The sequence below is a fragment of the Scheffersomyces amazonensis genome (assembly GCF_036850825.1).
Source record: "Scheffersomyces amazonensis strain UFMG-HMD-26.3 chromosome Unknown RJT21scaffold_1, whole genome shotgun sequence".
NCBI lineage: Eukaryota > Fungi > Ascomycota > Pichiomycetes > Serinales > Debaryomycetaceae > Scheffersomyces > Scheffersomyces amazonensis.
Window position 1 is genome coordinate 2,082,070 of NW_027042741.1, and position 12,086 is coordinate 2,094,155.

A 12,086-nucleotide genomic window follows, 5' to 3' on the forward strand; every position below is an offset into this window, starting at 1 on the left:
TCCAAACTATGTACATTTCAACAGTGTCAAGCACTCCATAACAGACACGATGTTCACATCTGATGAATAAATAATCTGACAGGTAACGACATTCTAAGGGTGCTATATCTCTCACAGTATACTTAAATGGGCATGACCATCATTATGAGCTAACCCGAGTAACGCTGAGTTCAGGTGTGGGGGTGTTTGAGCTAAAATCAATATTAAGAGAACATCAAAGGCGGGGCTTCGATAAGGCTAATGTCTTCTTAAAACCCCACAAATTACAATATAACCCATAGAATTCTTTTTATACTTTATAGACGACAGGGCAATTTTGCAAGAACCTTAAATTAAATGCATGCATTATATTGCCCCAATCAAGAGAAGCTAATACAAACAGAGACATAGCATCTTTATTTATATAAGTCGGATTGAAATCCGTGCCAATTGAATTGGATCGTATTAAATAAGTTCTAAATAGAATTACTTAATAGAAGTGTTTCTTAAAGAAGTGCCATTATCATGGTGCACCTGCAACTCCTTTTAGGACTATTTATATGGTTAAATCATGTATTATGTGAAATGCCGATATATTACGGGCAAAATATTAAGGAAGATGGTGTTAAATGTGGCTTTATAAAAGCTTTGCCAAATTCTAGAGAACCATATGTAGCAATTCAGGCGAAGTCAAAATCTAATATTCCAGGCTATAAATTAGAATTACCAGTCTTGATAATAAACAAAGTCGATCTTAACAATTTAATAAACTTCTCAAACGAGACACATTATGATGAGTTATACAAACATAATAGAACTGTTTTGTTTGATGAAGTCTTCGATTACAGTAATAATAAATTCAATTTGTCGATGGGCAGTGCTTATCAACTTGATGAAACAGCAGTGTATAATGGTCTATTAAGTTTGGATAAAGAGAATATTCAGAAAGAAGTACGCCTTCCAGTTAAAGTATCAGGAAATTATTGTATTTTTATAGCACCACCTACTGATGTTTCGCTTAACGATATATTAATTTCAACTTCTTTCATTAACTCACATGGAAAGTTGATTTACGAAGGCTTTTTGCTCTATGAAAAAGCCAAACATTATCTTGTTTTAAGTATCTTAATATTTGGCTACTTACATGTTACTATTCAGCGAAACAAGGATCGCAATAATATCGAGGTGGTTTCCTATTCGTCATTGTACTATATTTTATTGCCATACATTTTTGTACAGCTATTCACATGGTTTACGTTTTATTTGGAGAACAATTACCTATCACCACCTGACTTTGGAAACCTTACGTATATTTTCAGTAAAGGATATTTTTTGCTGGTTAGATACTTCAAGTTATTATTTGCGATGGGATATGGCTCGCTCTACAACTGTAACGATAAAATGAAGAATTATAGTAAAATGCCATCGAAGTCATTTTATCGCAGCAATATGCTACTAATTTTCAATTTCATTCTAGTTTTGGTGTCGACTTGGAAAAGTAATTTAGTATTGGAATACATTCTTTGGTTGCTACCTGGAATATGGTATATACTAACATGTATTAATTATTTTAGAACTAGGCGATTATTAATTGATGCCTACCCAGCAGGATCAATTGACAATAAAATAAGAGCATTTAAGAGGTCGATCTATTTTCTATTTATTCAGCCTATTATAAGGCCTTTCGTGCTTGGTATAGGTATTGTTTACTTAGTTATAGAATTCGTTTTTGCTCTAATACGTTCAAATGAACCATTGAAGCAAGAGGAGTATTTTAATAGCGCTATGCATTTCCTTATATTGGATGAAAATTTAAAAATTTATTTAATAGTTGGCCTTGCTCACTTCGTTTGGTTCAACAGTAATAAAACAGGTTATGAATCTGATGTTGCAAAGAAAATGTCTTAAGTATATAATTATTTTTAGTATGATGTAATATAACTCCAAGCGAGAAATTATTTATAGGAGTTAAGTCCCTATCAGGAGTGCGCATTGGCTCCACCAAAGCTTCCGCTACTAATTTCAGCACTGTGCATGTGGAGGACAGAAAAAGGGGTTTTTTAATTAGTAGCATGACCAATTAAAGATAGAGCCGTATCAATATATAATTGAGTATAATTGTCTTATCGTTTTTTTTTGTGTGAATACTATTCAAGTCAATAAACAAATAAACTTCCTTTCAAAATGGCACAAATGTTTCGAATATATACCCACTTAATTTGGGTTGTCTTTTTCTGGCTCAATATCGTCAATGGACTTGAAGCTGTAGCATTCACACCTCATGTCAATGATTATGATATTAATGGAGCTTCATGTGGATTAGTCAAGAAGATATCTGGTTCTAAAGATCCAGCTTTTATCCATGCTTATGTAGATAACTTATATACTACCGATGAGTCACTCATCCCCACACTTAAGTTCCCCATAATAATCTTCAAATATACTGATATTGCCAATTTCACCAATTTACCAACATTCACCAAATATGACTCATTGTATAAAGAAGACAAGGCCGAATTATATAAAGACTTGGTAGATTTTGAGACCAACAAATTTAAGTTGGATTTAGCTAAGGATGCACAATTCAATGAAGCTGATATCTATAATGATTACATTACTTTAGATAACAAGGATGACAGCGAACATATTGATGTAATATTCCCAGTAGAAAGATCTGGATTCTATTGTGTGTACATTGCCCCTCCAACCGATCAATCATTAACGTCTGTAACGATTCCCGTTACTTTTAAGAATTCATATGGAAATTTGGGATTCACTTATTACTTAGAAAATACACAGAGGATATATGTTATTATCATTGCTTGTGTGTTCTTTGGTTATTTATTGAATTACATCCTTCAGTTCAAAGTCGATGATGACTTCAAGAATTTAAATTCAGTCTCGTTAATATCTCGAGTTCTCGTATTCTTTGTCGTTTTACCATACATCTTTTTGAATATTTATTTATGGTTCATTTTCTTTTTGCTTAACAGAATTTCTGAAAGTTACTTATTAAATGTGTTGGCTAATTTTGGTATAGCACTTGGAAGTACGTTCCAAGTAGTACTTAACTACTTCACATTATTATTCGCTATGGGTTATGGAGTCATTTATTATCACAATGGTAACTCCAAGAACTATAGAATGATGCCTCAAAAGTCCTTATCACATGCATCATATCTTTTGATTGCTAATCTTGTTCTTTTAATCGCATTCATCTTCTTAGATATCAATGCAGTCAAGGCCAATCCTTTTGTAAACAACCGTACCGATGTTGAGAACTCTAAGTTTGTCACTCGTGCTCATTCTGCTCTTGGATTCATTTTGAGTATTATTTCATTCCTTTGGCTAATCTTATCCATAGTTAATTACTTCAAAACTAAGAAGATTATAAGTAAGTTTCCTACTGGAACTAATGACAAACTTATTACTGCATTCAGGCGATCGATTTTGGTAATATTCGTATTACCGGTATTCATATTTTTCTTATCTGTTGGTGTTTTGATATATAAGCTTCTTCACAATATCAAGTTACCCACACAGGGAGTAAGTGATTTAGAAATGGAAGTGTTCCAAATCAAGATTATGGAAACTTCACTTTTAGAATCTTCTGGTTTATTGTTCGTGATCTGGTCTGAAAAATTGACATTCTTCTTAACTATTGGATTAATGTATGCAATTTGGGTCAAGGATAATACTGGAGTTATCTATGATCCAAATGCCAACGATCCAATTGAATATGCAGATGTATCTCAGTATGAGATTAGTGATGAAGAAGATTTAGTAGGAGATAACGAAGAAGAAGTTCGAGCCTAGATGTTGTATTAGAGATTTGCTTTTGAAAGGTTTTATGTTGTTGTTTATTGTTACTTAGTTATATAATACACAAGAGATAATTTTAGGTCAAGTTAGGTCAAATCAGATCAATTCAATTTCTACGCTTATTATTACTATTTCTATTTTTAAAGCCTCTGTGGTTCTTACCATTATTACTGAATCTTCTTCTTCTGTTGTTGAATTTTTTATTACCCAATTCCCTATCAACAATTCCAATTTCTCTGGCCAAGGCAGTGCCTGGTTCGACACCAAATTTTTCAACTCTTACCAAATCCTTACGGGCAGTTTCGGCAGCAGCTTCGTCTCCAAATTTTTCAGCTCTTTGTATCTTCTTGTTCAACAATTCAATAGCTAATTGCTTTCTTTCTTCTGGAGTTAATACTTTAGGTTCTTCCTTTTTGGCTGGTTGGATTACTGTCAATGTTGATTCATCTTTATCATCAGCTGGTTCACCAGATTCTTCAGCTACTGTTCCAACAGCTGAATCTGCTGATGCTACATCTTCAGCGATAGTCTCACCATCAGCTTCTGCTACTGGCTCAGTAACTGATTCAGCTGCTTCACTAGCTTGTTGATTATCATAGTCCACTAATCTTTGGACTAATTCGGCTTTCTTTCCATCGAGCGATAAGCTCTTCTCCTTCAACAAGTCCTTTAACTGTGCAACGGTGTTTGAGTTATAATCCGTCATTTATACTGTTTCTGTTTATTTACTATATTAACTAAGTGGTGTAGAGTTTACACAGTTTGAGTTTACATACTTTAGAAAAATCGACAACTTTTAGTGCGTGGTCAAAATTTGTATGGAGACGCCCCAAGTTGCCAGCACCTCACACATTACTGTAGCAGTAAAGGTTAGTGCGCTGTATGGTAGTGTGTGATGCGTTGTGTACAGTGTTGTATATAGTGTAGTGTATTATAGTATTGCTTGTGGCATGTAATATTGATGGGGTGCTAGTGCTAACTATGAGCCGTCACCTTAGCATCAAGAATCAATAGTAGTATAAGCATAGCTAAGTTAACTAATATTAGTATAACTAAAAGTAATCGTGTAGCAGGATAGTAATTACGTATAAGTAAGAACTGAACCTGAAAATACCGAGTTAAGCCAAATATACAACTTAATATACCCAAGATTACACATATACTAGATATTGGTTTAGTTAGAGCCTGATACATTTTATGAGTATCATTAGTTAAATTTTGCAGTTGGCCCGTATTTTGATCTACAACTATGCTATTGGCCTTGATATCTAAGCTATAAATCTGAAGAAACCCAATACCAAATGCTACTAAGTTGGTGCCTGTTCGTATCCAACTTAAGAATGTTCTCTCGTTAGCCAACTACATGGTTCTTGGTTAGTATTCTATACAACATCCAACATTGTGGAGAAGATTGTGGTGATACTTACGTGATCTCGGGCTACGGACCCTTTGTTCTCTAGAATTATACTCATGCGACACATCTCCTTTGCAGTAGCAAATACGTTACTCCATGAGTTGTCCATGATATACCTTGAGGAAGGTAAAGCTTTCTGCTCCCTCTCTGGATGTGGCTCTTCTACCACCAGTTGAAGTGGAACGGGTGGTGGTATCTCACTAATTGTCAGCCCAAGACTTTGATTTGGAGATATTGACGACGAGCTAGAGTTTCTATCTGTACTGGTAGTCATGACTTCGTCCCTACGACTTGTGTTACTGCTAGTTGAATCGTTCATGGTGCTGACCATTCCAATGAGTTCTGGTCATTATAATCGGGCCTTAATTATATTTTTTGGGAGAGCGGGCCATACCCGAGAAGTATAACCGAAGCCAGTCAGACCGACCTCAATTTCTTATAATGAATAATGAAACGACTTTACATTGTAGTTGTAATACCAGTTGATGCCGCCATCATAGTTGTTGTCACATTTGTTCTGGTTATACATACTAATGCTCTAGTTAGACACTTATAGTAGGTATTCATTTGAGAGACTAACTATGTGCGCTATCGTCGCTGCTCAATAAAGTTAAACACATATAAACTTGAACTATGGCCAATAAAACTGACCATAAAAGAACAACCTAAGAGCCTACATACTAACAGAGAAATGCATACTTTGTAACATTTCCTACAGTTGTTGTACTATTAGAGTTGGTATAATTCATTATATGATGGTCGTGTCTGGATGCCTAAAATCACCTAACATTTTCACAAAGACACTCTATTACATATATTGCTACGGAAAAAAAATACTCTATATTAACTCTTCCACTTATTAAAAATTGGGTATCATATTTGTCTTCATCCTTATAAATCTATCTATATTATTATCTACATAATATGTCCAATAAGAATATCTCGATGAGAGTTTTCATTAGTTACTAGTTTCTCTCAAAAATTTTGCATGTAAGTATTCCCTCTATATATAATTTTATATCGTGTATAGTGAGAATATACGGAAAAAAAAAACTCTATAATTAAATCATTGCTTTATCAACCATTAGCAGTTCTAACACTACACTCAATGTTAAGGCCAATAGGTTCGCGCGTGGTTGCAGCAAGACATCTACATGCAACCAAACAAACACTTCAATCAGCAAATCGGTTTTCGTTCTTGAAGCCACAAGCTAACACAGTCAGTAGTAGCGATGATGCAATCCCTGAACAGAGTCTGGGACAGTTAAACGGAAACCGATTTGCACAAAAGTTCAATAGTAACGGAAGAAATGAGAGAATTAATGGAAATGATAGAACTAAAAGAAATGAAACAAACCAGAGATCTTTCCGCTGGAATTCAGACAGAGATCCTGGTAGAGACAGAAACAATTGGAAACTTAGAACATCTAACTTCAATGAGAGTAGGCCCAGACAAAGAAGAGAGATGTTTCAACTAACTACAGGATCCGAATTTTCTCAGAGTGCATTGAAAGATTTGATTCGTAAAGTAGAAGAACTTGAAACCAAGTACGTTGTCAATTATTTGAATCCAGATCTGAATCAAATCCAAGAGAAACATCTAGAAGAAATCACCAATAAACTTAATTTAGAAGAAGAAGGATTATTATTGATTGTCAAGGAGAATGACCTCCCATTAGTAAGACATATAAAGGTTGTAGATATGGTCAAATCATATAGTGAAGAATTAGCTCAGAAGAAACAGCAAGAATTACTTGAATCAGGTAATTCAGCAGCATTAAGAGCTGCTCATCAAAGAATGAAGCAGGAACACAAGAAGTCGGCGGAAAAGAGTGTTACCTTATATTTCAGTATTAGTGTTAGTGATTTAGTGAATCAAAAGAAACGAGAAATGACAAAGTTTATTGAAAGTGGAACAAAGTTCATTATCTACTTAACCATGAAAAGGCCATACTTCTCTAGTAAAAAATCATCGACAGAAGTTGACAGTGAAAGTGGTTCAAAAACATATGATATTCGAAATGCTGCCAAATTCCGTGATGACACAGGTGAAGTTGATGAAGACTTGTTCGATATTGAATTGGCTAAACGACAATTAATCTTGGATAATTTGGTGAAAGTCTTAGATGAATTTGGCTGTACTTACAACATAGAAGGAGCCATTCATAATCGAATGAAAATTGATGTGACTCCAAAGGAAGTACCCAAGGAAGCACAACAGAGACCACAAGCACTGTCATCTAAAAAAGTTAAGGAGAAGAAAGAAAAGAGATCAAAAGAACCAGCCAAGACCAAGAAATCAGAAGAGGACTTGGATGCACTCTATCTGTTCAAGATTGAGGATTAATGTACATAAACTTGTAAATAGGATTATATATATATATATTAGTAGTATCATACAATGCTGCCATAACGGTAGCTTTCATTAGAATTTAGAAGATTATTATTAGTAGTATTCGTCGGCAATTGCCTTTGTTGTCGTAACTTCTTTACCTTATATCCATACTCGTGACCATAGATAAGTTCGTCTACTATGGGATAGTTAATTAGTTGTTTAATTTCCCGTTGGTCCAAGTTGTAATTGTTGATCACTGAGCATGCATTCTGATAGTAAGATTCATCTTCATCGAGCATTTCCTTATCGTAGTTATATTCATCAGTATTTAAGAGTTCACTAATAGTGATCCCAGAAGCATTAAGAGGCATTAATGGTGGAGAATCTGGAGGAGAAATATGTGAACTCTTGGGGGATGATGGATACATGGCTCTCATTGAAGTACCTGTTGAATTTACTGAAGCAGCATATTCAGATGAACCCGTTACAGCATTAATTTCAGATGTACTTTTTATATGATTAGGGAGGACAGGAGTTACTGAATTAGGTAACCAATGCTTTTGTTTACCATCAAAGTGATATCTCAAACCTTGATTAATTCTGCTCATTCTACCTTTAGAATCAGGATGAGCAATTAATGCTTCTACTGAATCAAATGACTTATAATCTTTATAATAATCACCATAAAAGGTTAATTGGAAATCATGCCATAAATCTCTTACTCCTATCATATCTTTAAGGGCATATTTAAATTTGACTCGACCATAAGGTAATTGAGATATCGAAAATGGATGATAAGAAAATGAGTACCAATGGCCAATAGAAAATCCAATTAATTCTACACAGAGCAAAGCACTCTGAATACAAACACCAATACTGCCATTCACAATAGTATCATCTTCATTACCAGGTAACAAGTCAAATGCATTTAATATAGCAATAATTACTCCTTGCCAGTAACTAGCAAAAATAATCAATTTGACACAGAGAAATTTACCAACAGGATTGAATGGTTTTAAATCTGTCCATAATACTTTCCAGAACATGGCCAAACAGTATAATGAAGTGGATACACTAAGATTATAGATGATAGTAAGCCATAAATAAACCGATTTATAACTCATATCATTAATATCATACCAGCCAATTAATTCTGTCACTAAAATTAAAAAGCACATGATGGGTTTAAGCCAAACATATTGAAGAATTCCACGTTTAACACCTAAAAACGTATAGGGATCAGAAATATCCATAGGAGGAAAGAAATACTTCATTATTCCTGGATGTTCTACTGGCTGTCGACCACTTGTCATAATAATTATATGACGTTCTCCATTCAACATATCAGTAAGTAATGAAAAGAATGTATATATGACGAAAGCTTCATAAACTTCTCGTATTGGTTCAACGAAATACTTTATGACAATCGAAGTTTGATTAACCAACATCGAATAACATGATACAGCAAATAATGGTACAATTACCTGAATTCGAATCATTAATCGTTGCTGTAATGGTTTACGATAATTGCGGAGATGGAGTAAGATACTTACTAGGATGATACATGTTGATAGTACCGATGAATAGAAGCATACTGAATTTATCCAGGGCGAAAGATGGACCAGTTGCGACATACCAAAGGGTAATTGAAGTACTTAGTGTACGACTTAATCTTAATAAACTTAGTATAGTACTGTTGCTGCTATCCGCTAATGATACACGGTATATTTTTTTGTGGTGAGGATAACAAACACTGATGAGACTGACGAGTATACAATTTGCTACCACACTTCACTATTTGCTACTTGACACTTGTGTATCACTATGCAAATGTGAGTCGACTCTATCATGTGACAAACAATCCTAATATTTTGTTATTGATATCGTTATTGTTATCGTTATTGGTATTGTTATCGTTAATGGTTTGATTACGCTTAAATAGTCAAGTAGATGATTAATGATTCACCAACTACTTAAGAAGAAGAAAGATTTATATTCACCCTAAGAAGCAATTGACAAATTAAGTATTTCAATAAACAGGGAAGGTTGATTAGGTCTATGATCACCCAGCTCTTGAAACTGATTAATCCAGCTTGATATGCGCTACTAGTTTAGGCAAAATACTAACCTTCTATTATTCTATAACGTTAGTCCACTTCAACTTAAACTCCAGTTATCTTATACTATCGCTCTGTAATGATCCTTACTCGTATTTCTTCATGCATCCCATTTTCTAAGTATACACAGAAACATTCCTAAGACAACATTCTAATCAGGCACAGCACAGTTTTAAAAATTATTAGAAAGTAATAGTAAAAGATATATTGGAAATTAAAGTTGAAGTACAAGAAGATATTCGACAGAGTAGACATCTTCACTAAGCCTACAAATTTGGATTCTTTCTATTAGAACTTACTTCTAAACGTATCGATTATGTATTTATATAAACAACTCCTTCGACCAATTATTCTTAAGCTACTCCTGCTTCTTTCAATTTCTTCAATCGTTCCTTCTCAGCATTCAATTTCTTTAAGTCTTCTTCCAATATCAAGTGATGTTGATGGTTAGTAGCCTTGTATACTGGTTTGTGGTAGATGTCGAGTTCTTGTTTCTCTTCGATACTACTATCCTGAGCATCTTCAAAGTCATCATCATTTCCATCTGCCTCATCAAAGTGATCATGAGTTAGGTTATGGCAATGATCAATTGATTTATAATACTCATGCTCAACCACATCAGTCATTAAATATCTTTTTTTATAATCTACTACAAGCATATTACGGATTAAATCTCTTGAATGAGTAGGTAATAATCGTAATAATCTATCAGGACCAGTTACAGAAGTTGTACTACTGGCCGAAGATGATGTCTTACCATTGACATTCAAATCATTCATACTTTGAGTTAAATCACCAGAACTTCCCAATGCTAAATATGATCGATAAGATGCATCACTCAATTTAGGAATCTTCCAGGGGAATCTTCGTAATATCATACAACAGAATATAATGGCAATAGACCAAACATCGGCTAATCTTGGATCATAGCCTAGATTAGTTGGTTCAAATACTTCAGGTGATAAATAAGGATCAGATCCAACTACACCTCGAGCCTTAATTAATCTATATTTGCCATCATTAATAAGTTCATCGGTAGAATCAAGAACAGTTGATTTGTCTACGACTTTTCTGAATTGTACAGCAGAACCAAAATCTATCAATTTAAGAATCCCATTACCATTGACGACACAATTATCAAGCTTTAAATCTCGATGAGCCAAACCATTTTCATGAAGAAAATGAACACCATTAACAATCTGCTTGAAATAACATGCAACTTCATTAGTTTCCATTAATCCACTCATGACTAAATTAAAGAAATCATACTCACAATATTCCATTACGATATGATAATCAGGTTCAATAGATTTTGACTTCTTCTTAGTAACATTGGTAGGGTAGTCACTAATTAATTCAATAGTATGAATTAAATTCTCATGATTGAGATATTCACCAATCTTAAACTCATTCTTAACTTTAATCTTATAATCTAATTCATTCTCAGTAGGCAATCTTGACCGAAACTTCTTTATGGCAAAGATCTGAGTAGGATCTGATTTCAATGCTACAAGATTCACTGAACCACTAGCTCCAGCACCAAGTAGTTTACCTACTGCACCATATTTTTGATATAAAGCTGAACTTGATGAGACTTCTGTATCCAAACTAGCAGCTGCCAATGCCTTAAGACTTACGGTAGATGAAGAAGGAGTTGATGGTTGTTTCAATTTCTTAAAGAATCGCTTTAATGCATTAGGTTGATGATGATGATGACCATTTCCATTACTACTATTATTACTATGAGCAGATCCTCTTCTTTCTACTCGTTTAGGTGTTACAGTCTGACTACCATGAACAATCAGATGATCTTCACTTATGGAATAATCGGATGAGAATGAGGCTGTACCTCCACCACTCTTCATAGATGTAGCAGAATGGACTGGTGGTGCAACATGAAGGTGAGTATTGTTTGATTGAACTGGAGATGTGTTGGAAGTAGACGAACTTCGTTTAATTAATGAAGCAAGTGAACCAGAAGATGTTTGGGGAGATAAATTTGAATTTCCAGACGATCGTTTTTTTAAGAACAGTCTATGGGTTGAAGAATTGGATGATTGAGGAACTTCATGTTGTGGTGGTTGAGGGCTGGTTGAGGACAGTTTCGAACCATCTTCCCAAGATACTTTAGAGTGAAGACTGTGGTTATCGGTTTTGTTAGAGGATGAGCCTCTTAACAACTTTTTAAGCAGCATTGTATAGTACAATTAGACAATTAGTGACAATGAGTGGGGACTGGCGATGATTAGTGATACTTGGTGAAAAATTAGTGACAATATGTGACAATTAGTGACAAATTAGTGACAAATTAGTGACAATATGTGATAATTGCTACAGTTGAGTGTCGGTAATTGTGGTACTAGTCGGATCAGGTCAGTTGACGGAGTTAGCGAGACCCGAAGGAATTACGGTTCACTAA

At 34.4% G+C, this 12,086-nt stretch overlaps 7 protein-coding genes across 7 annotated transcripts; 3 read left to right on the top strand and 4 right to left on the bottom strand. All coding sequences in view use genetic code 12, as the record gives it.

Moving 5' to 3' along the window:
- Positions 1 to 77: 77 nt before the first annotated feature.
- On the top strand, positions 78 to 2,074 carry RJT21DRAFT_13703 (uncharacterized protein). The gene has a single exon (XM_064883283.1). The coding sequence runs from the start codon at positions 505 to 507 to the stop codon at positions 1,885 to 1,887; it is 1,383 nt and encodes a 460-aa protein (XP_064741320.1). The 5' UTR covers positions 78 to 504; the 3' UTR covers positions 1,888 to 2,074.
- RJT21DRAFT_13659 (uncharacterized protein) lies at positions 2,026 to 3,851 on the top strand. Its single transcript, XM_064883269.1, has one exon. The coding sequence runs from the start codon at positions 2,164 to 2,166 to the stop codon at positions 3,793 to 3,795; it is 1,632 nt and encodes a 543-aa protein (XP_064741321.1). The 5' UTR covers positions 2,026 to 2,163; the 3' UTR covers positions 3,796 to 3,851.
- Positions 3,852 to 4,845, bottom strand: RJT21DRAFT_13692 (uncharacterized protein). The gene has a single exon (XM_064883278.1). It carries the CDS (start codon positions 4,505 to 4,507, stop codon positions 3,908 to 3,910), a length of 600 nt encoding a protein of 199 aa, XP_064741322.1. The 5' UTR covers positions 4,508 to 4,845; the 3' UTR covers positions 3,852 to 3,907.
- On the bottom strand, positions 4,642 to 5,934 carry RJT21DRAFT_13645 (uncharacterized protein). Its single transcript, XM_064883265.1, has 2 exons — positions 5,229 to 5,934; positions 4,642 to 5,160 (listed from the first exon to the last, which is right to left on the bottom strand). Exons 1-2 carry the CDS (start codon positions 5,544 to 5,546, stop codon positions 4,777 to 4,779), a joined length of 702 nt encoding a protein of 233 aa, XP_064741323.1. The 5' UTR covers positions 5,547 to 5,934; the 3' UTR covers positions 4,642 to 4,776.
- A 123-nt stretch (positions 5,935 to 6,057) lies between these two features.
- Positions 6,058 to 7,605, top strand: RJT21DRAFT_117643 (uncharacterized protein). The gene has a single exon (XM_064880773.1). The coding sequence runs from the start codon at positions 6,324 to 6,326 to the stop codon at positions 7,560 to 7,562; it is 1,239 nt and encodes a 412-aa protein (XP_064741324.1). The 5' UTR covers positions 6,058 to 6,323; the 3' UTR covers positions 7,563 to 7,605.
- On the bottom strand, positions 7,535 to 9,602 carry RJT21DRAFT_13744 (uncharacterized protein). Its single transcript, XM_064883292.1, has one exon. It carries the CDS (start codon positions 9,182 to 9,184, stop codon positions 7,610 to 7,612), a length of 1,575 nt encoding a protein of 524 aa, XP_064741325.1. The 5' UTR covers positions 9,185 to 9,602; the 3' UTR covers positions 7,535 to 7,609.
- On the bottom strand, positions 9,603 to 12,001 carry RJT21DRAFT_13696 (putative serine/threonine protein kinase). Its single transcript, XM_064883280.1, has one exon. It carries the CDS (start codon positions 11,860 to 11,862, stop codon positions 10,021 to 10,023), a length of 1,842 nt encoding a protein of 613 aa, XP_064741326.1. The 5' UTR covers positions 11,863 to 12,001; the 3' UTR covers positions 9,603 to 10,020.
- Positions 12,002 to 12,086: the final 85 nt, after the last annotated feature.